Source organism: Acanthopagrus latus, chromosome 22 (genome assembly GCF_904848185.1).
Source record: "Acanthopagrus latus isolate v.2019 chromosome 22, fAcaLat1.1, whole genome shotgun sequence".
In the NCBI taxonomy this organism is placed as follows: domain Eukaryota; kingdom Metazoa; phylum Chordata; class Actinopteri; order Spariformes; family Sparidae; genus Acanthopagrus; species Acanthopagrus latus.
The window spans coordinates 15743702-15768109 of record NC_051060.1 but is presented as its reverse complement, the minus strand read 5'-3'; the positions used below and the strand labels follow the sequence as shown (position 1 = coordinate 15768109).

Sequence of the window (24408 nt, the reverse complement as noted above, 5' to 3'; positions counted from 1 at the left end):
TTTACCATAGATCTTCAGATATTTTCAAATGTCCTCCTTCAGTGCACAAAAAACACATCAGTTTTCTCAAAGTGTCCAGTGCTGCAGCTCTATCTGGAAATTTTTTTTTGTCTTTTTAAGGCCCCTCCTCTTTAACACCCAGTCTCCCCTGAATGGTCAGCTCAAACATGCCTGACCCGCACCACTAACAGCACTAGAGCAGCTGTGCTAAATCAATTCCTACGTGCCAAACTGGCTGCTAGGCATAAATTATACAAAAGGTGTGACTTTGTGAAGTGGAGTCAAAAAGTCACGGAATCAAAGGCAGGACTACTGACGAGGTGTTTTAGAAGAGACAAGTTTTCTGTGGGAGAGACGAGTTTCTGTTTGTGCGGATTTTGACCTTTTTAACATTCAAGGTCTTTCACATGCACAAGAACCTACATAACACACTGAAGTCTAAAACATCACCCTGTATCCACACCTGCTGCTGAACTACAAAGGTGTTAGTGTCTTGTTAGTTGCATTCCAATAAAACACCCTCGGCCATTAGCATCAAATTAGCCACATCAGCGATGAAGACGAAAGATCCTCTGCACGCATGCAGATGATGCAGCTTCACTCACGAAATGAAAAAGTTGTTCGATGGAAATATTGCGTTTGTTTTTCTACCCTTTGTGATTCGGCAGCGCCCAAGCAAAGTTGCATAGCTGGTTAGTGCTGATACTGTTGTATTGTCCAATTACCGACATGATCAATGGTCCAATATGCAGTTTCTTTCAATAAACGAGATGTGTTTTTTCCGCCGCTGATATTTGTCCCTGTGGAGACAGTGTCTGCTGTCTCAGCTGGTCTCCACAGCGAGGCAAATGAGTCGTCTGTGTATTTTTCTTTTTAACCGTCACAGATAAGAAATGCCGCACAAATGCATATTTCGACCTTTTCCGAGTGACTCTGTTTCTTCGCCGCTGCGTTTCCCGTCACAGAGGCTTGGGCGAGAGAGCCTTTGAGAAGAAAGTGTTCTGCTGCTGCATCTGCTTGCTCCTCCGGCACACTATGTACTCACATTAAAACCTCATTACAAGAATGTGTGCATGGCTCTGCATTTAAAACAGGCCGATACTGTCTGCGATGGAACGGTTTGGTGTGCGAAACCCACCCACACCAACACACACACGTGGCAGCCTTTATTTGTTCATATCTCGTCACACGCTGGGAAGATAGTAGGATCATTCCAAGTTCCCCCATATGAATAAGCAGGTCTGCTTTGGATTTGACTCCAGAAAAGAAAATGATCAACTCGTTGAGGAATGTGTTGGCTCCTGAGTTGAATTTGCTATTAATTTTAACTCTTCATGTGAGTTACACAAAAAAATAATTAGGTCATAGTTTCTCAAACTTTTTCAGACCAAGGACCACAAAAACTTCCCCCAAATACAGTCGGCCCACTTCAACAGTATATCACAGTTTCACAAAAGCACAGCCCTACTCCAGGGAACGGCGCAGCTCTTTCTGATGACGAATGACGCAATGTCTGGCTCCAAGCTGAAGAGCTGCGAAAGGGTGGGCTACATTGCTGAAGCCTGACGACACAGCAAAACAGCTGATTCAAATAATAATGGTTGAATTTAGATGCAAATCGATTAAGTAATAGAAAAAAAAACATCCATCCTACTCACTGTGAGGCTTTGGGGGTGTTCAAAGTCACAGAAAGTGTGAGAAACTATTTAAGACATGATAATTTTCCAAATCTACTTGTGGACTTACACTTTGAGAAAGGCTGAATTTTGTAATTACATGAGTTTGGCTAATTTGTCCAGGGCAAATCATCACTAAAATGTCTGATGTACTGTAGTCTACAATATACCCCATAATAGTAAAGTAAACATGAAAATGGAAAGAGTTTATCTTCGTGGGAGCACGAATGAGTTCACCAAATTTCATGGCAGAATGTCTCCCACAGAAGGAGATATGTTGTATGTCAGACGCTTTGGGCGGAGATTGGTGTCGGTGGAGGCTCATGGAACAAGTTCAACATCTGGGGAGCACGAGTGTTTTTAATTTCATCACAGTCTGCTCATTACATTTCAGATGTTTTTGCATTCAAGTCATTCAAGTCAAGTTGGCTTCGTGGTGGTGCTAGATGAAAAGGTCACTGATCAGCAAAAAAATTCAAAAGCAACCTCCGGGGACAATGAATAACCAAAATTAGGCCCCATGTGTACGATTTGAACATTTGAACAGCGAGTCCACGTGGGAGTATTAACAAATGAAGACAACGAGTCACGCTGACAATGGCACATAAACTGCACCAATTTTCAGCTGAATTGCCCAATTTTATGCCATCAGTATATTCTGCTATATCAGATACTACAATCACAGAAAAGGGGGGCATGAATGGGATCCAACCTTTAATTTAGCAGACTATGAATACTCCGCCTGCAGTCTGTATTTATCTGTAAGTTTCCCTCTTATTACCTTGAGAAGAGAAAAGAGCCTGACAGTCATACAGCTGTGATTTTATTACATATGTAGGAGAGGCTTGGCTTCTGTTTGACCTTGGATTATCATTCAGCCTGATCACAAACAGGCATGTTCTCTGTGATTATTAGTATGCATGCTATCAGTGGGCTTGGTGTGTGTGGGATTGATCTCGTATGCAGATCCCTATCTAATGAGGTGGAACACAATCCCTTGGGGGCGTTGGAGAGGTAACATCCAGCATGATAATATTTAAAAGGAGGAAATAACAAAAATCAGGTGTGAGAGTTGATTCACCTGGAGGTTCGGAGAGACAACAGAGGAATGTATCCTGATGAGCTTTATTATGCATAGGAAGGGACCTGCGTTTGCATGCACGCCGCATATCCAGCCGACACAGGAAAGAAAATCCCTTTGATGGGGTTCCAGGTTATTTTTTAAGGCCAAAATCCTTTTAATGAATTTAGACTACAAGCAGAGGCCATGTTCTGTACAGATCCCACCTGCGCTCTACCTCTCACCTGTCTGTGCCCAAAGTCATTCAGGATGGTGGCCAGTTTCTTGGTGCTGGTGTACTGACGCTGGGCGACGACGGCCGGGTTGGGATCCCTCCAGTCCACGGAGAGCCGATGGAGCCACATGTCGTCCCGCTGCAGGTGGGGCTGCTTCAAGCTTGGATCGAAGCAGTGGACCTCACATCCCGCCCTGGCCAGAGAATCCTCCAGGGACCGGTCGTCCACGCCCAACCTGCAACCCACACAGCGCAAGCAATCTGGTTGTTTATGTCAGAGATGAGGCTGAGTATTAAACCTCAAACTTTCTTGGTAATATAGCCAAAATATGTGAGGTGTAAAGAGTGTTGGTAACTGTACAGAACCTGTACAAAATACAGCCAACTAATAAGTCATGATATATTGTGTGGGGGGGGGGACACCCAGGAAACACACCGACATCATCATGACGTGTACTGTCACATCTCTTTAGGAGCCGCAGCGCAGCTTTCTGTGTGAAATACATGGCGGTTCGTCTTTACTCCAGCGGTGCTTTGCTCTGTGTGAATGACCAATGGTGGAGAATAGACGAACCACCGCTGCGGCGGTAATGCAGTGTCTTTGTGTGAGAGGGGCTACTCTCAGCCTCCACAGGTAGTGCCACTTCCTGTTTCATGGGAAATCTAATAATCGGCTCATCAACTCATAACAGAGAAGTCCACTTTCCCATCATACTTTCACCCGATAGCACCAATGCGCAATTTCTTACGAACACAAACCAGGAAGATGAAGTCCTGATTTACACCAATGAGAACAGAGGAGAATCTTTACAGACATGCATTATTATACTCTGTTAAAGAGACAACTTTTAATCAAAGACCCAAAGAAAGAAAGGAATACACTGTGGATTGTTGCCTGCAGACATACTTGTTGTCTTTTTCATTTCTTGTCACTCTTTTACTCCCTCTCGTTACCTTTGTTTCTTCAGCATTCTCCTTCCCCATTAGGAAACATTTCTCTCTCTTTCATGCTTCTTCTCACTTTCCCACACCGCCTCTCGCTGCTGCTGTTCTCTCTCTACCCCGTCCCTCCCTCCCTCTAATTCTGCAATTTTCTCCCCTTTCCTCCGTCCTCCATCGCTGTCTCTGCATTCCCCTGTGTCTAGTTTGTGCTGCCGCTGTATTCTGTAATTGCGGCGCAGGGAGCACATTTCATAGTGAACGCATCTTCTTTTACAGAAGAGGCACACGGTCCCTGAACGCATCTCGCCAGCAGGCAGATGAGAGATGAGTGTTTGGGGGAGATTGAGATATAACTAGACATCTCTTTTTACCCGCACTAAATATTTCAAGTATTTCTTTGAAATATTCTGTCTCTGGTGTGGTGTTTTTTGGCCAGGAATCACTGCAGTGACACTTTAGATGACAGGGATCGGGGATTACTTACAGAGGAGTTGGGGGGTGGCTCAAAGTGCATGAGAAGCTCTTCTGGATGCTGATAAAGGAGGGTCTCTATTCGCCTCTATAATATCCTCTCATGAGACGGCAGTGTGCAGGAGCAGGGACACTCTGTCGACCATAATGTCATGGCAACCAGATGCGTAGATGTGATGGCGTGTGATGCCAAACACCTCTCGGGTTGTAAATCCGAGCCATTATGTCAACAGCCTGTCTGGATGATGTGGATGTCTGAGGCGAGGCTGACAAACAAACACTCGCTGGGCCTGGATACAGTCTGCTGTCTGTCTTTTTTTTTCTTATTCCTCCTTCCTGCCCTTTTCATACCTTTGCCATCACATCTCTCCAAATCTCAAAACATTTCTCTCTACATGACCATCTGTCTCTCCATCTCCACCCTTTCTCTCTCTTCGCACCTCGCGCCAATTCCCCCGTCCTTCATCACACACTGCGGCACATTAACATATGCATGATCAACGAGTGATGAGGCGCAGGTATTTTTTTCTTTTCAGTCCCTCGCTGCGCTTTAGCCTATATAAGTGCTCTAAATTTGTGCAACCGCTGCCACAGCCTCCTTGCATGCAGAAGTTGTTACAAGTGGAGCTCTTTCAAAGACTTTTGAAAGAGATGATGTAAATAAAATCAAACTGGACGAACTTTGCTGGACCAGTCTTCTGCCGCCGCGCTCCTCCGGATGAAAACCGGACCCCGATTAGTTGATCGAGTTTGTTGCTTCGATGACATCTGAGGCTCGATAAAGAAGAGAGGACCCAATTTTTAATGACTGCTAACCAGTGGCCCTCACATCTTACGTGATGAAGGTGCTGGAGAGACTGGTCTTGGCCCACCTGAGGCCGCAGGTGAGAGCCCTGCTAGACCCTCTGCAATTTGCTTACCAGCCCTACTTGGGAGTTGATGACGCTGTCATCTACCTGCTGCAACGAGCCCCTTTGCACCTGGATGGTAGTGGCAGTGCTGTGAGAATCACATTCTTTGCGAGTGATGGGTGTCGACACTTCCATTGTCTCCTGGATTACTAACCACGTGACAGGCAGGCCACAGTTTGTCTGTATGGGCAGTGTTCTGTCTGATGTGGTGGTTAGTGATACAGGATGGGGTCGTGTCACCTGCAGAAGTTTTCTGACGACTTGGCTGTTGGGTGTATAAGTGAGGGACAGGAGGGGTAGTACAGGGCACTGGTGGACAACTTGGTGGAGTGGACTGGGCAGAATCACCTGCAGCTGAAAATCAGTAAGACCAGAGAGATGGTGATCGATTTTAGGAAGAAGTGGAGGACGGCTTGACAACCTCTGCGCATTCTGGGAAAGGATGTGGAGGCGGTGGAGGATTATAAGTACCTGGGTGTTACCATCAAACCACAGACTTGACTGGAGATCTAACACTGAAGCTGTTTACAAGAAGGGGATGAGCAGACTATACTTCCTGAGGAAGCTGAGATCCTTCAACGTGCAGCAAGATGTTTGAGATCTTTTATCGGTCTGTGGTGGCCAGTGTACTTTTCTTTGCTGTGGCTTGTTGGGGAGGCAGCACTGGAGACAGCGACACCAACAGACTCAACAAACTCATTAAGAAGGCTAGCTCTGTGATTGGCTGCAAACAGGACACTCTTTGGGCTGTGGTGGAGGGGAGGACACTGAAAAAAAACTCATGGATAATGCTCTCCACCCTCTCCACCTCGCACTGGTCAGACAACGGAGCACCTTCTCCAAAAGGCTGCTTCAGCTTCGCTGTCATAACAACAGATAAAGGAAATCTGTCCTGCCACAAGACATCACTTCATACAATAACTCTCTCACCTTTACTCTGTCGCAAACATGTTTACATCTGCACATACTAGGTTCTTTTAAGTCTTTTTATATATGTATATTACCTGTGGTTCTATTATTGCACATCTATATTGTACATTCATAGGAATTGTTTATTTCTTGCATAGTTGTATAGATTATTATTGTTTATAGTATAAGTTTGCACTGTGTATATACATTGTATATATCCTGCTTGCTATTTATGTTATGTACAGTGTGTTTTTTTTTTTCTTTCTTTTTTTAGCAGACCCACTGCTGCTGTGACAAAATAATTTCCCAGTCGGGAATCAATAAATTCTATTCTGTTTTATTTGCACCGATTGCACATTTCACTTCCACAGGTGTAATTGAGACCATTAATCACAGTTCACATGGATGAAGCGTCCCAGCTAGACATTCCAATGGATCCAGAATAGTTTGACCCCATTTACACCTGGCACCTGGAAATTGGATCTGTAGACAGTGTGAACCCCAGCTTGCTCCTGATGGGTTCTTCCATCGCTGCGTGAATGTGTGTGTGAATGTGGCACGTGTTGTAAAACACTTGGAGTAGTCCACAGACCAGATGTCTTGTGTAAATGCAAGGCCGTTTACCTTTTGTGCTTGCTTAAAGATACAGGACGTGCTCAAAGCTAAATTAAACGGCACTGCCTTCGCTTCAGGCAGCACCTACAGTTAATTCAGCTACTGGGAGAAATTAATTGATGTGAACAGTGGGCGTGATAACACCCTCCCTCATCGAGCAGGAGCAGCCACAACTGCAACAACAACAATTATTTTTAAATTATTTTAATTTCCTAATTTTGATTGGAAAGGCTGCCTCAGCCAAATAGAGCAAAAGGGCAGTGACTGGAGCCGACATCCTTCTTGCAGCTGCCTGGTGAATACGAGTTCTCGATGCATGCCTTGATGAACCAGCAAGTGCACGATAATAACAATAATAATAACAACAGGTGATTCGTCCTCTCAGGCGATCTCTGATTACAGCCAGCTTCTGCACTGTTGCCGCATGTTCAAAAAGACGGACTCATAAGATTGAGAACAGTGCTGGGGAAGGACAGACTGAGGGGGGATGAGAGAGGCATGTTGCAGTGCGAGAGGTTAAAGGTGGGTAATGGGTCTCTCATGTGGAAAAACATCCTGTAGACCCCCCCCCCCCCAACACACACACACACACACACACACACCCACCACCACTCCATACCTCCTCGTCCACCACCATGTGACAGACCAATCAGGGAACAGCTGCTCATCCTGCCCAGGCACGGCCGTCCATGGCTCGTTGAACAGCATGCAAATAGGACGTATCAGGCGTACGCACATGCGCGAATACGCGCACTCAGCAATGCACTGAATTCCAGGGTGTACACACACACACCTAACAGTATTTGATGTTTCTATTAAAACCAGCGTTGTGTGCAGCAGCGGGTTGCAGGTGAGTCTCCCGCATAGCAGAGCACAAGTCTCCAGAGAACGGGATACTCAGCATACCTGGCATAGAATCAAGAGTATGGCAAAAAAAAATGTCTGTGAGTGTGTGTGCATGCTATGAATCCAGGTCAGATAGGGGACACAGCGAGGTAAAGATCCAGAAACTTAAGAGATCAGTTTGACTTGATCACAGTTGGCCCTCTGGACCTTTTGTTTTGATACTTATGAAGTTTATGTTCTTCATTTTTTAGGTCTGGTCTCTGTGAGAGTGTCTTACAGGTGTAATATGTAAGAATGGGCCATGTCACATTAGTACTCAAAACCAACAGAGGGCTGCATATCACCAGAGCGATCCGCTAACTGCCGCTTATCGTAGCTGCTTTTAGCTGGTTAGCTGAGTGTTTTGGTGACTAAGAGCACAAAACCAAACACTTGAGTGGTATCAAGTGCAACGTGGCGCTATCTATGCTAAACATGAGGTCATGACTATTGCCAAGAGTTCAGTTAGACAGAAGGAAAAACTGTAACACAGCTTTTGAAAAAAGAAAAAAAAAACAGCCATGAGTCATTTTCCCCGGCTGATGTTTCAGGTCAACTGTTAAAATGTTGGCATAAATCACTGAAAGAACGTACAATAAAACTCCTTTTATTCTCGCTGCATGTCCGTGTGGCTCGCATGCCTGAGTGGCTTTCCATCAGTCAGCCAGAGGGTATCAGATATGTTTTCCCTTAAATCTCTCCGTTTGACCCCTGACCCCCCCTCCTCCATGGAGAGGCAGGAAGCCAGAAAACAGCAGTAACCCGGCTCCCCCCCTTTTTCACCTCCTGCATCTGCGCCCTGTTCTGTCTTGGTGCCACCCACACACCTGTGCTGTCTCTCAACAGCCAAATTAATAAGCTCCCTCTCTCCCACAGACAAAATCCCTTCAGACCACTGCAGCAAGTCCTGAAAAGCGGGCCGAGCTGATCCATGCCACAAAGGCAACCGGGAGTAATTGACCCTCCAATCTTAAGAAGGTCAAATACCTCGGTGGCCTGGTTGACTCAGTTCTAGATTACTTGCCACTCAAGGTGAGGAAGCAGACGAGGATATACGTTCCAGGAGGATGTTGGAGGCAAAGGAAAGCATTGTTTTTTTTTCAAACTCTTATCACAGTGTTACACAGTAAATTTTAAATGATTGTACAGAATACAGGAACAATAACCGCTACATGGCCCCAAAATGCCAAATGAAAATTTCAGCTTTGTTAGAGAGAGATGGATCCAGAATAAATACAGGCTCTGTGTCCAATTAGTCGCTGGAGTGGGAGGGCGTAAAAAGACAAGGCTAACAGGGGATGTGGAGACGCAGATACTCCTCCTCCTCCATTGTGTGGAAATTGGGCTTCATTCTTTGATGAAACAGTTGAGAGAAAGAGCAGAATTCCTCCTCTCCTCAGTCTGAATTGTCATGGGTGACATGACAACAGCAGCAATTATGACTAGATGTATCACGGCCTGTCGTAGAACCAGATGCTCTGAATAACTATCGCATCTGCAGATAACTCACTGGCTGTCTGGGAATGAATGCTGGGAATAGTTCCGTTGCTCTGCAGATGCTGGAGATGACAGCCAGTCTCAAAGCCAGTGTGCGGCTAGTTCATGAATGATTACAATTAGGATCATTGTTGTTAGAATAAAGGTCAACATTTGTCACATGGTAGTGGAGGTAAAGATAAGTAAGGGAGTATGGGAATGAATATATGCTTTGGAAGTGTCGGTACGCACCCAAAAGAGTAAACCCTGCAGTGTTTGCTGTGTATCCTGTGGGTCAGGCTGTACTTGGGGTCCAGACAGGCAGCCCAGGCACCCTTGGTCCCCTGCTGAGCTGCTTCCTTGCTGACCAACGATGCACAGGACACCTGAGCACATAAAAAGCACATTAATTTGCGAAGATAATAGTAGGAGATACTTCTCGATGACACTGGCTGTAAAGCTGGAGAAAACACTGTTGGCTACCCATTTAAAATATACGGTCATGGATAATTAGAGCTAACAGGCATCAGTTTAAGCTTCTCCAACAGGCTAACATCAGTGATAGCATCTCCAAGGGCAAACATTGTGCTAGCTTCTTACACAGGCCCATATGTGTTTTAACTTCATCAACAGGCTAACACCAGTCTTAGCTTCTCTCACAGGCAAACATTGTATTATCTTCTCATACAGGCTTACAACAGGCTTGCAACTGTGTCAACAAAAGCAATAGGCTAACTTTGGTGTAGAGCCTAAGCTTTCCCTGCTGGAAAAAAAAACAGCATAGACCAGCATATGTTGTGTTTTCGTGCTGGTATGCGGTCACCAGCATCATGGGGTGATGGTGACCAGCATGGGATGTGTCTACAACCTATTTCATATTGCCGAGTATGAGGAGGAGTGAAGTTGGCTTTGAAAGCCTGGGATGCTGGTGACCAGCGTACCAGCACCAGCATGTGATGCTGGTAATTGGATGTTGGTGAACAGCTGGTGCTGGTATGCTGGTGATCAGCTCCATCAGCAACTTCACCAGCAAGACTATGCTGGTAGGCCAGCACAATTAATGGGACCTTGCTGGTGGAACAGCTTCATCATGCTGGTCCACCAGCACTAACCAGCATAGACCAGCATGGAAATGATGCTGGTCTATGCTGGTTTTTCCAGCAGGGTTTCCAGCAGGCTAACATTGTGTTAGCTTCTCCAACAGACTAACATTGTGTTAGTATCTCCAGCAGGCTAACATCGTGTTAGCTTCTCCAACAGGCTAACATTGTGTTAGTATCTCCAGCAGGCTAACATCTTGTTAGCCTCTCCAACAGGCTAACATCTGTGTAAACTTCTCCAACAAGCCTCTAGTTGAGGTTATGTTATGTTCCCTCACTTAAACCGGGAGCTCTGTACTGTGAATATAATATTACAAACATTGGGAAATTAATGGTATTTCAAGCGGAATGACTTCTGTTTACGGTCTATGGGGTTAATACAATATTTTCTCCTTCAAAGAGCATGCCTTAAAGCACAACGATAGCGCTCTGTGGCAGACTCAAAGCAAACATTACTGAGCAAATGAAAGTATCTTTGAAAAGCATGTCAACATTCTGTTTACAGTGAGCAGTCGAGGCCACACTTTGCCACATACAAGTCATTTACTGCATATCTACAGTTTAATTTGTAACTTCCTACACTGTACCAGGCACTGAACACACAACAAATCGAGTGCCACTTTTTTCAATACAAATGCTAAAAAATATGTAAGCTGCAACTGAATTCGACCTAGGGCTGGCATGTGTTTTGGCCTCAGTGTTGAACTATGATATACTTACTATTCATCATATGTTGTGCAGCTGCGGCTCATGCACCAACAGCACTCAGAGTCTCTAAATAGCAGCGTGAAACAACAGGGAAATGGAGGAGATTGTGAAGAAGAAGAAGAAGATTCCTCCTTTCATATGCTGAAGAAAAACCTGGACAATGAATGCATATTTGCAGGTTTTTTCAAGGTCCTGTTTACAGAACCAGTTGGAAAAATCAACCACTGTCTACGAGAGGAAACATTGCGACTGAAACCGTGTGCTCAGCTCAACTCCTGCTCTTCCAGAATTTGCTACATGTTTATGCGAGTTCCTGGGTGTTTGTATAGAGCATGTATGCATAAACTGTGTACATACATGCAGTTAACATGCACGTACATGTTGAATTTACAAGTGGCAATGCTGTCGCACCAGAGCTGCTGCTCAAATGTTTGCCATCTGATTTCTCCCGAAGCTCCGTCTGCTGCAGAGATTTCAGTTTGCAGAGGAACGAAACGATGCTGGCTCAGACGAGGCGATATGAAAACATAATTCTGTGGCTCTACAGTACGCCTTTACACAAGTCCAATGTGTATTATCTAATCAAACGTTTGCGGTATGCGCTCAGGTTAATTGAAACGATGCCTGAGCAAAATGTTTTACAGTGGGCATAAATGTTTGATGAAAGAATGGCGAAAGAGTAAGTACTTTTCTAAAACGATTCTGTTGTCAGGGTGTGATGAGTGTTAGAATCACGTCTATTGTTTACTTAAAACTGACATTTAGAATTGTTTATCAAGCATGAGATCCAGTGTGAAGTAAGAACCTCCTTGTCGTACTCCTATGAATAATCCACCCAGCTCTCGGCCCATCCATTTTCTGCTGCTTAAGGAGGTCCAGGGCAAGATGAAGTCATCCAAAGGTCAAGTCGGTTTTATTCATTTATAATTTAATACATTTTGCAACCTATACAGCATACCACAGCTTCAGCCTCCAGATATATAATCTCTACAGGGGTCTACCCTGGGGTCCCCTACCATTTGGACTTGCCTGGAAAACATCCAGAGCAAAATGTCCAGGAGGCATCCTGCTCAGCCTACAGCTCCACACAATGAGACTCCAAGACGGCCAGATACTCCAATCTGGTGCATAAGCACAGCTCTGGTTCCCTCCCTATGAAAGGGGTCATGTTGGATCTTCTCAACCAGCCAGGGGGTCAGCACACCTAGCTCCCTAAAGCCTTGCCTGACAATGCACCTTATCCCAAGGTCTGTCCCCAGGGATGGTGGGCATATAGGAACTCTACGGGCCTCTACATGGTTCCCCTTGTGGTCGGGCTCCAGGAAGAGGCCACACTTTCAATGTGTCCACAGACGTGTTTTCATACACGAGGACTTGTGGCGTGTGCCAGCATCGAGCTGACCAAGACCCTCCTGCGACATTGCAAACACTCCTGGCTGTACTGGACTGGACTAACCTCACTCGTTGCCTCTTGAAATGTGTTCAGTTGCTGAATCTGTCTCCATTTGAACTCAACAGTGGTATGTTTGTATAGTTCTTTAGGAGTTTCCAGAGGCAACACACTGGACGCCCCTGATTTTGCATAATATATATAGCCCACACCTTGACTTTATGCAACGAATGGCGGGCAATACGAGGCTCTCTCCTTGAAAGGCAATGCATCGCTAATAGAATGCTTACATCGACAATGAATGGCAAAAGTGAAAATGAGGTCCTGCAGCTCGTTCTGGGTCAATTTATGACAAGTTTTGTAAATCAGTCTCACTCTGGCCCCTACCTTGGGGCCAATCTTCCTTGGGGGAAACCTACCAGGACATTTTTCCCCTAACAGCAAAGCTCCCAGGTTCACAGGGGTGCACAAACAAGCTTTGAATTGTGGAGGAGCTTTGGAATAAACCTCCCTTTTTAATCAGAGCGTTCATTGACAGGTCAGGCAGGAACGTGGGGGGCTGGCCGAGTGAAGTGTGGTGTCACCGTAAGACAGGGGAATAAGAGTCCCCCGCCATACAAAAGAGCACAGGAGTTTTCAAACCGTACGTGCGGGTGGTACTATAATCTATTTAAATGAATTTGGAACATGCTCCATTGTACTATTTGATGTTAATGTGTTCCAGCTGAAAGCATTCATCAGCACACAATACACAGTGTGCAGTGAAATGCAAAATCACTCCTGATTGTTTTGCCACTTCACATCTGCAGACTTATCAGTGGCGCTGAGCTGCTGAATACCGAGCGGCAAACATTGAACAGAAACAGTGCCGTCACTCACCCAGCAATACATTGAACAGCAGCTACCTATTGTCGCATGGCTAATCAGAAAAAAAAAAAAAAGCTCCAACAGTACATTTCATGCGGTTGTACTTTTATATACGCACTTCCTCTAATCTTTTCTGTGTGTGTGTGTGTGTGTGTGTGTGTGCTGGTGCGCGGATGCATGTGGCAACACTGAGTGCTATTGATTGGACAGTCGTGTCGCAGGCCATCTCCCTGGGTAACAGCTCCACCAGGCACCATGTCAGTCAGCATTACAGCCGAGGATGCTGCGACGCGCCCTGCAACTCCTTCCGCCCGCGCCTGTCAACGCGTATGATGGACAGATTCCCAACAAACTCACACACTTTTAGACACGCGCACCGTTGCACAGTTTCTTTCACTCTGTTCTCGTCCTTGTCTCTTCCTTTCTCTCTCACACACGCACACACACACACACACATCCTGGGGCTAATTCATTATGAGCTGAATGTCTGCTTTGTGAAAGATATTGAACGAGTGCTCAGTCATTTAGAGAGGGGGAGGGGGTACTATATTGTCCGAGGGGGGGAAAGATAAGTTGCTGATTCATCCCCAATCCAATTTCTTCACAATAAAATCCACTGCACAAGTAATCCAAAAGAAAGAAAAAGAAAAAGAAAAAAAAGCCCTTCTACGGTGTCTGACAGTGAAAATGAAACCTCGTCCTCTCGTCGCCTCCACAATGGGGACAAGGTCGCAGGGATTTTCTCCCCCACCTTGGTATTTCTCAAATTATGATGCTGAACATCTTAATCGATTTGTAGTAATTTAATACTGACAGAAACCAGCAAACAAACCACAACATCTCATTGATTAAGTGTGAATGGAGGGGGGGCCGTGAGCTCCATCTGTATGGTAATCAATGGAGTAAAGAATTGTGCGCGCTGCCGTCAGGCGAGACGAATCTCCGGCTGAGCTGAATGCGAAAAGAGGGTGCCAGCGTCGCTCAGTCATGGGCTGATGGACGCAGGCTCGCTCTGATATATACACACAACAAAAGACCTGTCGAAATAATGCACATCCCGGGGGCCCTCCAGTAGCAACAACTGCTCCAATAATCTGTTTTCAAACTGAGGTCTCAATGCTACTTTTATGCTCCTGGGTCTAATCTTCAGCTCAAATAGCAGATCCGAGTGTCGGATGCTGTGCTGTCTGATGGGACTGGGCACCAGAGGAAAAAAAAACAAACTGAGAAACCATGCACCCATAGGCCAAGAATCGAATTATTGTGATTAGCTGAATTTACAGCTCTCGTCGGTAAACAACACTTTGTGTCGCTCGCGAAGACATTTTCAGAGGAAACTGTGCCAAGGAACAAACAATCCTGTTTTTTTTTTTCTTTTAATTCTGTTTCACACATTTGTGATACTGTTGCGTCCTTCATATCTGCACCGCAGATCTTCCACATCACATGTAAAAATGTACTAATTCGTCGAGCCATGTTCGGGCTGTGAACAGCGTGACTTGTTAAAAATGGCGATGGCACAGAGTTGCAGTTGCATCAGAAGCTCAAGAGCGTTCCGAGTTCAACAGTTTGGGAAATAACCTGCTGAGAGTTAGATGAGAGAACTGATATCACTCTCGGTCCTATACATAAAGTATGGTGCTAGAGCCAGGAGCCAATTAGCATCATTAAGTGCACACACAAATTTGCTTTAAAAGTCAACTCTTCCAATTTGACATTTGTCATCTCTCTATAAAAGCAAAAAATCTGTGTGTGCCACAAATATCTCTGCAAATCAGGATCAGACTGATCAGCAGCCATGATTTTCAACATGGCTGCTGTGGGGTTCAAGGGTGTGCAATGTCAGATTTGTTTGGACTACAATGATACCGTTAATAAATGATTTCATAAATGATTTAACAATTCCGCTAGCATTGTCAACCATAGCCACCATAGTCTCGTGCGCATCAGAGCCAGTCTCTTCAGAGCCCACCCCCCGACATACCTTAAGAAACAAGTGGATTTATACTGTACCTGCAGGAAGAAATGGTAAAAACGGGCTTTTGTCACAAAAGTGTCCACAAACAGGAAGTGTTTGCAAGCAAGAAAACACACTCCTCTTGGTGGAAAAAGGCACTGTACCAACCACTCACAAAATTATATGGCAAACCACGTGATTGGGTTGCTGAAGAACAGAGGACATTGTGGCGGGGGACGGAGGCGGAAGAGTGACAGCAGCAGTGAAGGTGATAGAGAGTGATAGAGACAGCGAGTTTTGAGAGTTGGGAGATTTGTGACATATAGCGTGTTTGATGTGTATGGTTAATGCGTTATGTAGTGTTTGGTGTAGTGTGTTTAGTGTGTAGGGTAGTCGTTTTTGTGTTGTGAGTCAAAACAATGAGGAGCCTGCTGAATGTTGAGCAGGGAGGGGGGAGCTGAGGTAGGCCTGAGCCTGAGGCATTGCCTGCATGTAAATGTAAATAATTACATATAACTTTGTGCATGAGTTTTTGAAATTTACAAATTTAGAAAACAACAAGTCCATTGTGTTAATACAGTATCTCAAAATGAAAAAATAACTGTACAGTCACACGTGAGGTTGTGCTGAAAATAATGACACCAAACAAGGCAAGGTAAATAGTTTTGCGGTGAAATATAATGGTAAAGTCAAAAGTTGTCAAAAACAATCAAATGATGTCCCACCTTCAAGCACAGCCTCATTTGGCCACGAAAAAGCTACATAACCTCCCATTTTTCTATAGGAATACATGCTTCCTACAGGCACTGCACTAGTGTGATAAATTGCCTTTGATGATGTCACTCAGTGGCTAGGTTGAATTGTGGGCAATGTAGGCACCAGGTTTTGAAAAGTAGTCCGCTGGTCTAGCATTGCAAGAAGTTGAAAACCATCATTTTGGTTTCATCGCGTGTGTGTGTTTGGCCTGTGTTTTTTGCTTCTGTGCTGTCTTTCACCCTTTTCTAGTGTCTTCCCTCCTTGTTTTCTTGAGGTCCTCACAGCCTATCTTCCCTCCACACCTGTGTTTTATCTCATTGTTAAGCCTGCCCTGTTACCTGAGTTCTTCCCCCCGTCTTCTTCCCCCCAACACCTGCGCTGCATCTTCCTCATTAGCCTTCCCCTCCCTCCAGTGTTTTCCAGCTTTTCTAGCCTGTCAGCCCCTTTGTTGGTCCGTCTGTTCAGTTCTCATCCTCACATAACCCCTGTTATCCTGTGTCTTTTCGGTCCTCATGTGCTCCGGTTTGTTCTCCTTTTTTGTTCTGCTGTTCGGATTCCATTATTTGCTAGGCTTTTGTTACCTTTCCGCTTGCATATCTTCTTTTTGGATTAATGATCAGGTATCATCAAACCTCGCTTCCTGTGTTGAATCTATCTGCATGTGATGGTACGGACCGACCACAAGTGAGGTGAGGGAACAGCAGTGGCTTAGATGCTAATGAACCTAATGAGGTGAAGGTGGAGTGAGGCGGAGAAACACAGGCGAGGGAAATAAAAGGGGAAAAACACAAGAAACAGGGCTGATTGGCTGGAAGACAATGGAGGGAGGGGAAGCATACAGGGGGAAGAACTCAGGTATCAGGGCGGAAGGGCTATTAATCAGATCAAACACAGGTAGACAGGTGGGTGAGGACCTCAAGAGAAACAGGAGGGGAAGACAAAACACTGGAAACGGGCAAGCAACAGCACAGAACCAGAAAACACATATAAAACACACACAGGACCCAAAATGAAAGGAGCGTGACAAAACAAATGATCGAAATCTATTCAGCAGAATCAGAGGAATTTTTTTGTTCAGCGCATTCTTCTTCCTTTCCTACTGGCATCTACATCACCCATAATGCACTAGCTTCTTCTGAAGCCACAAAGGGGCTTTCTATTACTTTTTTGTTTTTACATATACTCCCCAAGAGCTGTAAACACACTTTATTGTGTGAAATTAGCAGTTACCCTCAACTAACTCTGTTACAACACTTCAGATCTGCTAGCAGCAGGGGAAGTAGTCCGATTTTGTAATAAAGGAAAAGTGGAAATGCTACAATGTTAAAGCACTGAATGTGACCAAAAGTGCATTATAGCAGTATCATTACAAAAAGTACATAAATAAATAAGTGGAATAAAAAGTAAAAGTCTGAAGGTATTTGAGGAACCCCAGAGACTATGATTGCTTTATTTTTAACATATGTGAAATCATCAATCATCAATAAATCCAGTTTTACATAACAACTTATTTTAAACACCAGGAGGGAGTCCAGCGAAGATTACTCACTTGTGGCGTTGTGATGTAGCTGAGGAACCTTTTAGCCTCGTCCTCCAGAGAACGGCTCTCACTGGCCCAGGGCTCCAAGTCTATGTGCCACCGAAGAGCCTGCGGTGGAGGACACACACACACACACACACACACACACACACACACACACACACACACACACAAACAATTAAATGTTTTTCAACAACGAAAAGAACATGAAAAATCGACAATTAACTTACATCAAAGTAGGCCACTCAAAAGAAATCCAATGCAAGGGCGACAACAAAGGGAGCTTTATTCTTTCAGGTATTATAACCCACTTGTGTTTAGCCGCTGATGGAAAATGGAACTAGGTCACGGTGTGCTCAGTGGAGGATTTTTTTTTCTTCTTCTTCTTCTTACCTGTGTGTTAGTGACAAATAAAGCTGCTAAAGTTCATTGCCATTGTTATTTTAGTCGACCGGGGGGGCTGCTTTTTTATTCATGCGCAGAAGAAAAGTTCTGCAGGCCTGGCTGCGTCAGACAAGTGGAAAGAATAAAACTGCAGCCTTCACCGTCAGTTGGCCGGTGCTGCCGTGTGTGATCGCATTCCTGAAACCTGGCAGGGCTCTCATTTTATAGGCTGCTTCGTTTCTACGGGAAAGTTCCTGGTTATGATTAGAGGAGGAGGCAGAGGAGAGATGTGGAAGCAAGCGGGAGAGGACAGGAAAAAAAGTAGAGGGGCAGAGCTTTTTTTTTGATGATGCATTCACTGGTTGCACAATCATTTATTGGGGTCAAACACCATGGCCAAGTGTTCATTAGCAGGCGTGGTGTAAATTAGAGACGTTGATTTCACGTTCGAGCACCTCCTTGCCCCTTGGGGTCTATCAAACCTTCATCACTGTTTTATAGGTGCTGCAGTTTATTCTGGATTTTTTTTTTTCAGATTTTCCATGGACATGCACAGGTAGTTTTTTTGGCTTGGCTGACGAGATCATGTTTGGGTTTGTTCAGCGCTGCAGGCACATCTGGTGAGCAATCTGTAAAAAGGGCACCGTGGTGACATCAGGTCTGTTTAGGAAAAATAAGCAGTGTTGGAATTCACTTCCGATGTTTCCACGACTCCCTTTTCTCTCTGTCTCAAGCTTTGCATTCAAAGGCTCAACACTGCAGGACTTCACTGCATGGTGCTGGGGAAAGGCATCCTAGAGGGCCTGCCCCTTTCCGAAAGAGTGTCCACCGGTGACCTTGTGCCTTAAACTAGAGGTTGTGGCCAAATTGAGTTTGTGTGTCAGTCAACTCTCATTATTCTTACTTGTGTTAACAGTGAATATACCCACTCAGGTATATAAACACACACATAGCATTCACTGTATCCCTCCATTTATGTTAATTTAGTGCAGTTTCAGTGTCAGCATGAAAATTGTATACACATATAAGCCTTTAAATACAGGCATATGATAACATACACAGACATTAAAAATTAAAGGTGCAGTATGTATGAATTGGCTACCTGTCAAATTCACACTCAAAACAAATAGGGAACAGCACATCACCAGAGTAGCTGCAATCTGCTGCTAGCTAGTTAGCTCAGTCATCTGTGCAGCTAGCGATCTCGACCTAGGATGTAAAATGAGACCTGGATATAGTGACGTGAATGAAAGCTGCTCAGCGGCACATATAAAAATCTCCATGTCTCGGGTGTGATATTACCTGGATCTTCCACGTTGTACAATCCATAGGGGGTGTGCGCCTGAGACCTCGGCCCACTGAGCCAGCCAACTTCCGGTTTAGCCCCCGGCTAACTTGAATAGCGATAAAAGACTTCTAGATGCTCCAAATGTCATTGGACTGAATGGCCTCGGTTATGATGAAATGAGTCATTTCTCAGGGGTTGTGATGCTCAAAATTACGTATCCACTGTTTGACAGAGACGTCTACAACTAGTAAACTTAGGGAGAAAAGTCTTTTTGAGCTGCAGTACGTCACATGAAGATGTAACTAGACGGTGTGGCCACTACCAATACTCGCTGCAAAGCATGTTGCTCGTGTTTGCACTGTTAGAACGGGAGGTCTATTTCCCCACTTTGGGTGGGGGCTAGCTGCTTAGCATGTTAACATCAGTAGATGTCTCTGGAGCACAGCTCACAGACAGGCATAACATCCAGTCTGTGGATGATGTTTGTCATGTTTTTGACTCAACTTTTTACACACTGCACTTTTAAATATACATGCATCTGCACTATTTGTACTGATACATAATCATCTAAAACCATGCACACACACAGACGCACAGCTCTCTGCTAATACATTATCTATGACACCACCATGTGTGTCATTTCCTCCTCCAGTGATGCAGATCTTGGAACTTGCCAGCAGAGAGAATCAGTCCCCCCACCCCCCCACCCATTCAACGGCTACAGAGCTGGATCCACGCCACATGATTCACTGTTTGGAATTCAGCCTTGAATCGATTTGCGGCATGTCAAAACATCTGAATGCTCACCGTACCTCAACTCTTTCCCCTCCTCCTCCTTCTCCCTCTCTGTCATGTCATCCCTCTATTTCCTTTTCTTTTTCTGTCTTCCTCTCTGTCTCTTTCTCTCCCTCTGTTTTCAGTGTCTGTTTAAAATAATTGCATGATCAGTGCAATTAGCACTGCAGGACAAATTGGGTGATTGATTCGCACGTGGGTTTCAGTCCAAAGCTATTGTTTTTCTTGCAGTTTGATTATTTTCCTTATTGGCCTGTTGCATTGAATAGGCCACAGACACACACTCACTCACACAAGCACAGGCAAGTGATCAATTTAAGTAAGGATGAGGTTTAAAAGGACTAATCTCCTTGTTACTTAACACTGTGGCCCTTTTCATCTCGCCGCCTGCACTAAACATCAAGCGTGGTTTGTAACGACTCTGTGATACGGGAAGAAAATTAAGTAGATTTGGTTACAGCGCATGAAAAATTAAGAGAGCATGCACTGGACGCATAATTGGTATACACAGCCCCCGAAAGCAGGATGAGTCATCAACATTTTAAAAACATTTTTCAGGAAGTTCATTACAAAATACCCACAAAATAAGTCTTTGCCTCCATTGGCTCCAATACTGCTGTAAAGTCAAGATATAGAGCAGGATATAGGTGATTAAAACCACACGATCCATTTTGACCTCGTGGGACCTTTGTGAAGTGAAAGTCATCTCGGACCACCTTACGATATGAGGTCGAGCCTCCAAAGATGAACCTCGACTGATGCTGCTGCTGTTTTTGAACTAATTTCAAACATTGTGAGATCTTGCTCGGTGTCCTGAGGTCATGTTTTTCCTTTATCATCATTTTCTGTTATCTTGTGTTTCCACCTGTTCCACTCTGGTGTATACACCTGTGTCTCATTACCTCTTTTTCTCTCTCTTTTTTTTTTGTCTCCCCCACGTCTCTGTTTTCTGCTCATCTTTGTCCACCGTGTCGTGTGTTCCAGCCTGAGCTCCCTGGTGTAAACTTCCATCGTGTTATCCGACTACCGCCTGATCCAGTTCCTGCCTTCAGCCCACTCCTTGTCGGGTTTGTTTGCCAGGCTTCGCACGACCGATGCGTTGCAGTACCAGAGAGTTTCGGTCAGAATTACGTGTGATGTCTTTCTTCTGATTTTTTCACCTCTGGCTAGCCTTAGGAAGGCTTTGCTGTTCAATTTCAACATGCATTTTTTATTCAGCATGATGGTAGCAGGAAACTCTTGCCGAGGCCAGAGAGAAAAAGAAAGACCGAATTTGGTCAACATTTCTCCAAAGTCAAAAAAAGATTTTACAGAGACGGAAAAGAGTGCACGTCAGTCCAGAAGACTGTTATTTACACAACATCCACCTCGCTGCATCCCAGGATATCTCTCTCTCTCTGTCTCTCCAAGCTGCCCTTCTCATCCCCGCCTCAGCTATCGGGCCCCATACATCAGCCCGCTGCAGGTTTGGACAGGACTGCTGATCACGGGGGCAGAAATCTATCTGGGACAACGGACTCACCGGCAGTCTGCAGCGTTTAAGGTGTGGCTGAATAGAAACAGAGAGGTGAAAGAGAGAGGAGAAGGAAGAGGGAGGGGTTGAATGCACACACAAGGAATGGAAATGTTGTCAGACTTTGCCAAGGGAGGAGCTGCATCCAAGGATTGTAAGTTTTTTTTTTTTTACTGGAAAGCACCATTTGCCCAGGAGTTGTCAGGCCGCACTCGAACGCCTCAGGATCTCAATCTGCAGTCTGTTTTGTAATTATTTTTCTTGTGAAGTTATTCGGTAAGGAAATAAATCCAACTCTTATCTAACGGCCGTGCCTGCGAGCTCCCACTAACTGCTGAATCATCACCGAGCGCTGATGAGATTAGCACTAAGCCCCCATGTTCAGTCAAGCACCGACAAGTCATCTGCACCTCGGGGACAGCGGAGGTAAGCGGTGTTAATAACAAACGCACAGAACGTCGCGCGCTGACTGTCAAGCATCAGCTGTTTAGACCCCTAATCCCTCGACATTAGGAATAAACTACGTCCTCAGCAGGAGCATTTCAGGTAGTCATGCCTCGACATGGCTGGAAGGGACGAACAATGGGAAATATGGATGAGGCTAATGGGATGCAGTGGGGATGTAGAAAAAAGGTAGGAACATTTGAAGAGGAAGAAGTTGCTGAAAGATGTTTCAGTTCCGATTTTAACGAGGCACTTGTGGTAAATCTTCAGATTTCAGTTTGTTTTGCCTTAATACCAGGGGTGGACTCAGGATGTTTGAGGGGCAGGGGCAAAAAAAAAATAAATCTAGAGAGGGGCACCAGTGTGCAGCACATCATGATATATTTATAGTAAAGAGAGGGCACTTCACCACACTACAGGACACTTACCCTCATGTTTGATGTTTTGCTTTTCATTTCCTCCCTTTGTTTCGTTTCCACTCATCTGAGCATCGTAGCTGCTAATTAGAGGGGCTTTTGGTTGTTACTTTGTTTTCGCTTTTGTGTTTTCTGCTTTGTATTTTGTCTGCTTTTTTGTTAATAAAGCTTTTGCTCTCTACCCTGCCTCCCTTTAGTGTTTTGCCTTTGGGTCCGCACTATATTTTTGCCTTAAATCGTAACACTTTTTTTTTTTTTTTTCAAACTAGCGGAAAGACAACATCCAAAATACACACTCTGATGTTGCTTTAGTGCAGATTTCTGATCTGAACATGTCTGCAAATTGGTGCTTATTCAATCTGATGGCTTTGTTTGCATATTTAACTCTCTGCATATATTCTGAAGGTTTTAACAGGGGTGTTTTCATATAACATTCATAAACTGGTTTATATGTTTTGATTCCTAAAAGCATTGCAAAAACTGTTTTCTGGTGGGTGTTGAGGGGCATTTAATCATTTATGGAGTGATAAAAAAAAAAAGGAATATCCAAAATTCCATCTGCAAAACCTTGATTCTAATATGTCAATAAAATAAAACAAAGATTTAGAACCTGGCTTCATCTGCCATATTTTTATACAAATTAATTCATAGTTACAGATGTTTATCAGCTGATCTGCTCTTTACCGGTGAGTTGAACAATTCTCGTACCTGAAGTGGAGACTTCTTGTATTCCCATCATTGATAAGCCAACTGGACGATAACGGCCTCCCGACCCTATCATGAGATGCAGTAGGCTGCTACTAACCCATATCTATGGGCTTGGTAGACTGATAGACTAGAATAGACTGATATCAGTCATATCAGGTGCATATGATGGGACTCAGTAAACTTGAATGAACTTTTCAAACAAACAAACAAAAAGCAATCACCTGGAGAAGTCTCTGTGATATCTATTGGTTACGTATTTTCACCCCGTAGTGTTTTCCCGTGAGCGCCGAGTGAAGCTTAAGTCAGAAGACAAAACGGCGCCTTTCAAGTCTTTGAACTGAGAGCCGAGGTCGAACCGAAGTCTTCAAAAAGTTGCTGGAGATAACCGTGAACCTCACATGTTGGTTTGACGTTTTGAGAAAAGGGGTTTGTGCGAGGTGGTGAGCATTGACATGGGCTGAAGAGTCGGCTGAAATGTGATCCGTGAGAGCAGATGAACTGTCAGCGGAGTGCTTCATCGAATTCTGTGACCATCCGGCGAGGTTGTTTCGGCTAAGTTTTGAGGATATCGATAGCAGAGATGTTGGCCCTCTTTCGAATACGCTGGAACTAGACAACACTCTAGCTCGTGGTACTCAAAGCGGCAAGAAAGAAGTCTGGAAAAAACTCAACAGGAATGTCACGACACAGTTACTCAGGATAATCCACAGACCTTGTGGTGGGCAGTCTCATTTGTCACGTTCAAGGGAAGGCTGATATCTCCCTCACTTCTCATTTTATTATATAAGGATATGAAAAAAAAATAAGGATGTTTTTATAACGTCCTCACCCCTTTTCTCTGACCGCTCTGTTACGGGCCTTTTCTGTATGGCCTGCATGTCTCTATCGAGCTGGGGCTTGTCGGTGGATCTGCGCCTCTCAGCTTGGTGCGAGAGAGGTGTTAGCAGCCAGGCCGAGCATGAATAATCCCCCGGGGAGAAAAAGGATGGATGGGTGAGCAAGAGATGACTGGATAAAACAAGACTGTCTGCCAGAACAATGAAGGCGGGTGAGAAGAAAGGAGATGTAGGAGGTGGAGATGGCGGGGGGGGTAGACTCGAGTACAGACGTACACCTCACTGCTCTACAGCTGTGTGTGGATTTTGCACCAAGAATAAACAAAGTCAATAAGCGAGGATCGATGTCCGAGAGGGCACGGCACGATCGGTGCTCGGGTAAACAAATTGCCAGTGGTGTATCAGATGCCACAGTTGAACCGCCCAATTTGAAAACCCCAAGGTGAAAGAAGGAGCGCTGCCAAGTCAGTCGCTCTGTAAACAGCCAGACTGTCAGACACGCTGCTTAGGTTTATGTGATCGCTCA

The 24408-nt window shown here is 44.8% G+C and overlaps 1 protein-coding gene and 1 long non-coding RNA gene across 5 annotated transcripts in view; one reads left to right on the top strand and one right to left on the bottom strand.

Annotated features, from left to right (window-relative positions):
* mettl24 (methyltransferase like 24) overlaps nt 1–24408 on the bottom strand; it is a 43454-nt gene that overhangs the window by 5767 nt on the left and 13279 nt on the right. For 2 of the 3 annotated variants that reach the window (XM_037085674.1, XM_037085677.1), the window contains exons 2-4: nt 17508–17606; nt 9433–9566; nt 2982–3207 (exon numbers count right to left, since the gene is read on the bottom strand). In XM_037085674.1, coding sequence (XP_036941569.1) covers nt 2982–3207; nt 9433–9566; nt 17508–17606 — 459 coding nt within the window. Of the gene's footprint in view, nt 1–2981; nt 3208–9432; nt 9567–17507; nt 17607–19184; nt 19700–24408 lie in introns of those variants that run through there. The other variant, XM_037085675.1, reaches the window with a different exon arrangement.
* LOC119012145 lies at nt 16329–22497 on the top strand. 2 transcript variants are annotated; one of them, XR_005072376.1, is made up of 3 exons: nt 16329–16480; nt 16579–16647; nt 20950–22497. It is a non-coding gene; the product is annotated as an uncharacterized LOC119012145 (long non-coding RNA). The 2 variants fall into 2 exon arrangements; XR_005072377.1 differs by lacking the exon at nt 20950–22497 and adding an exon at nt 18418–18502.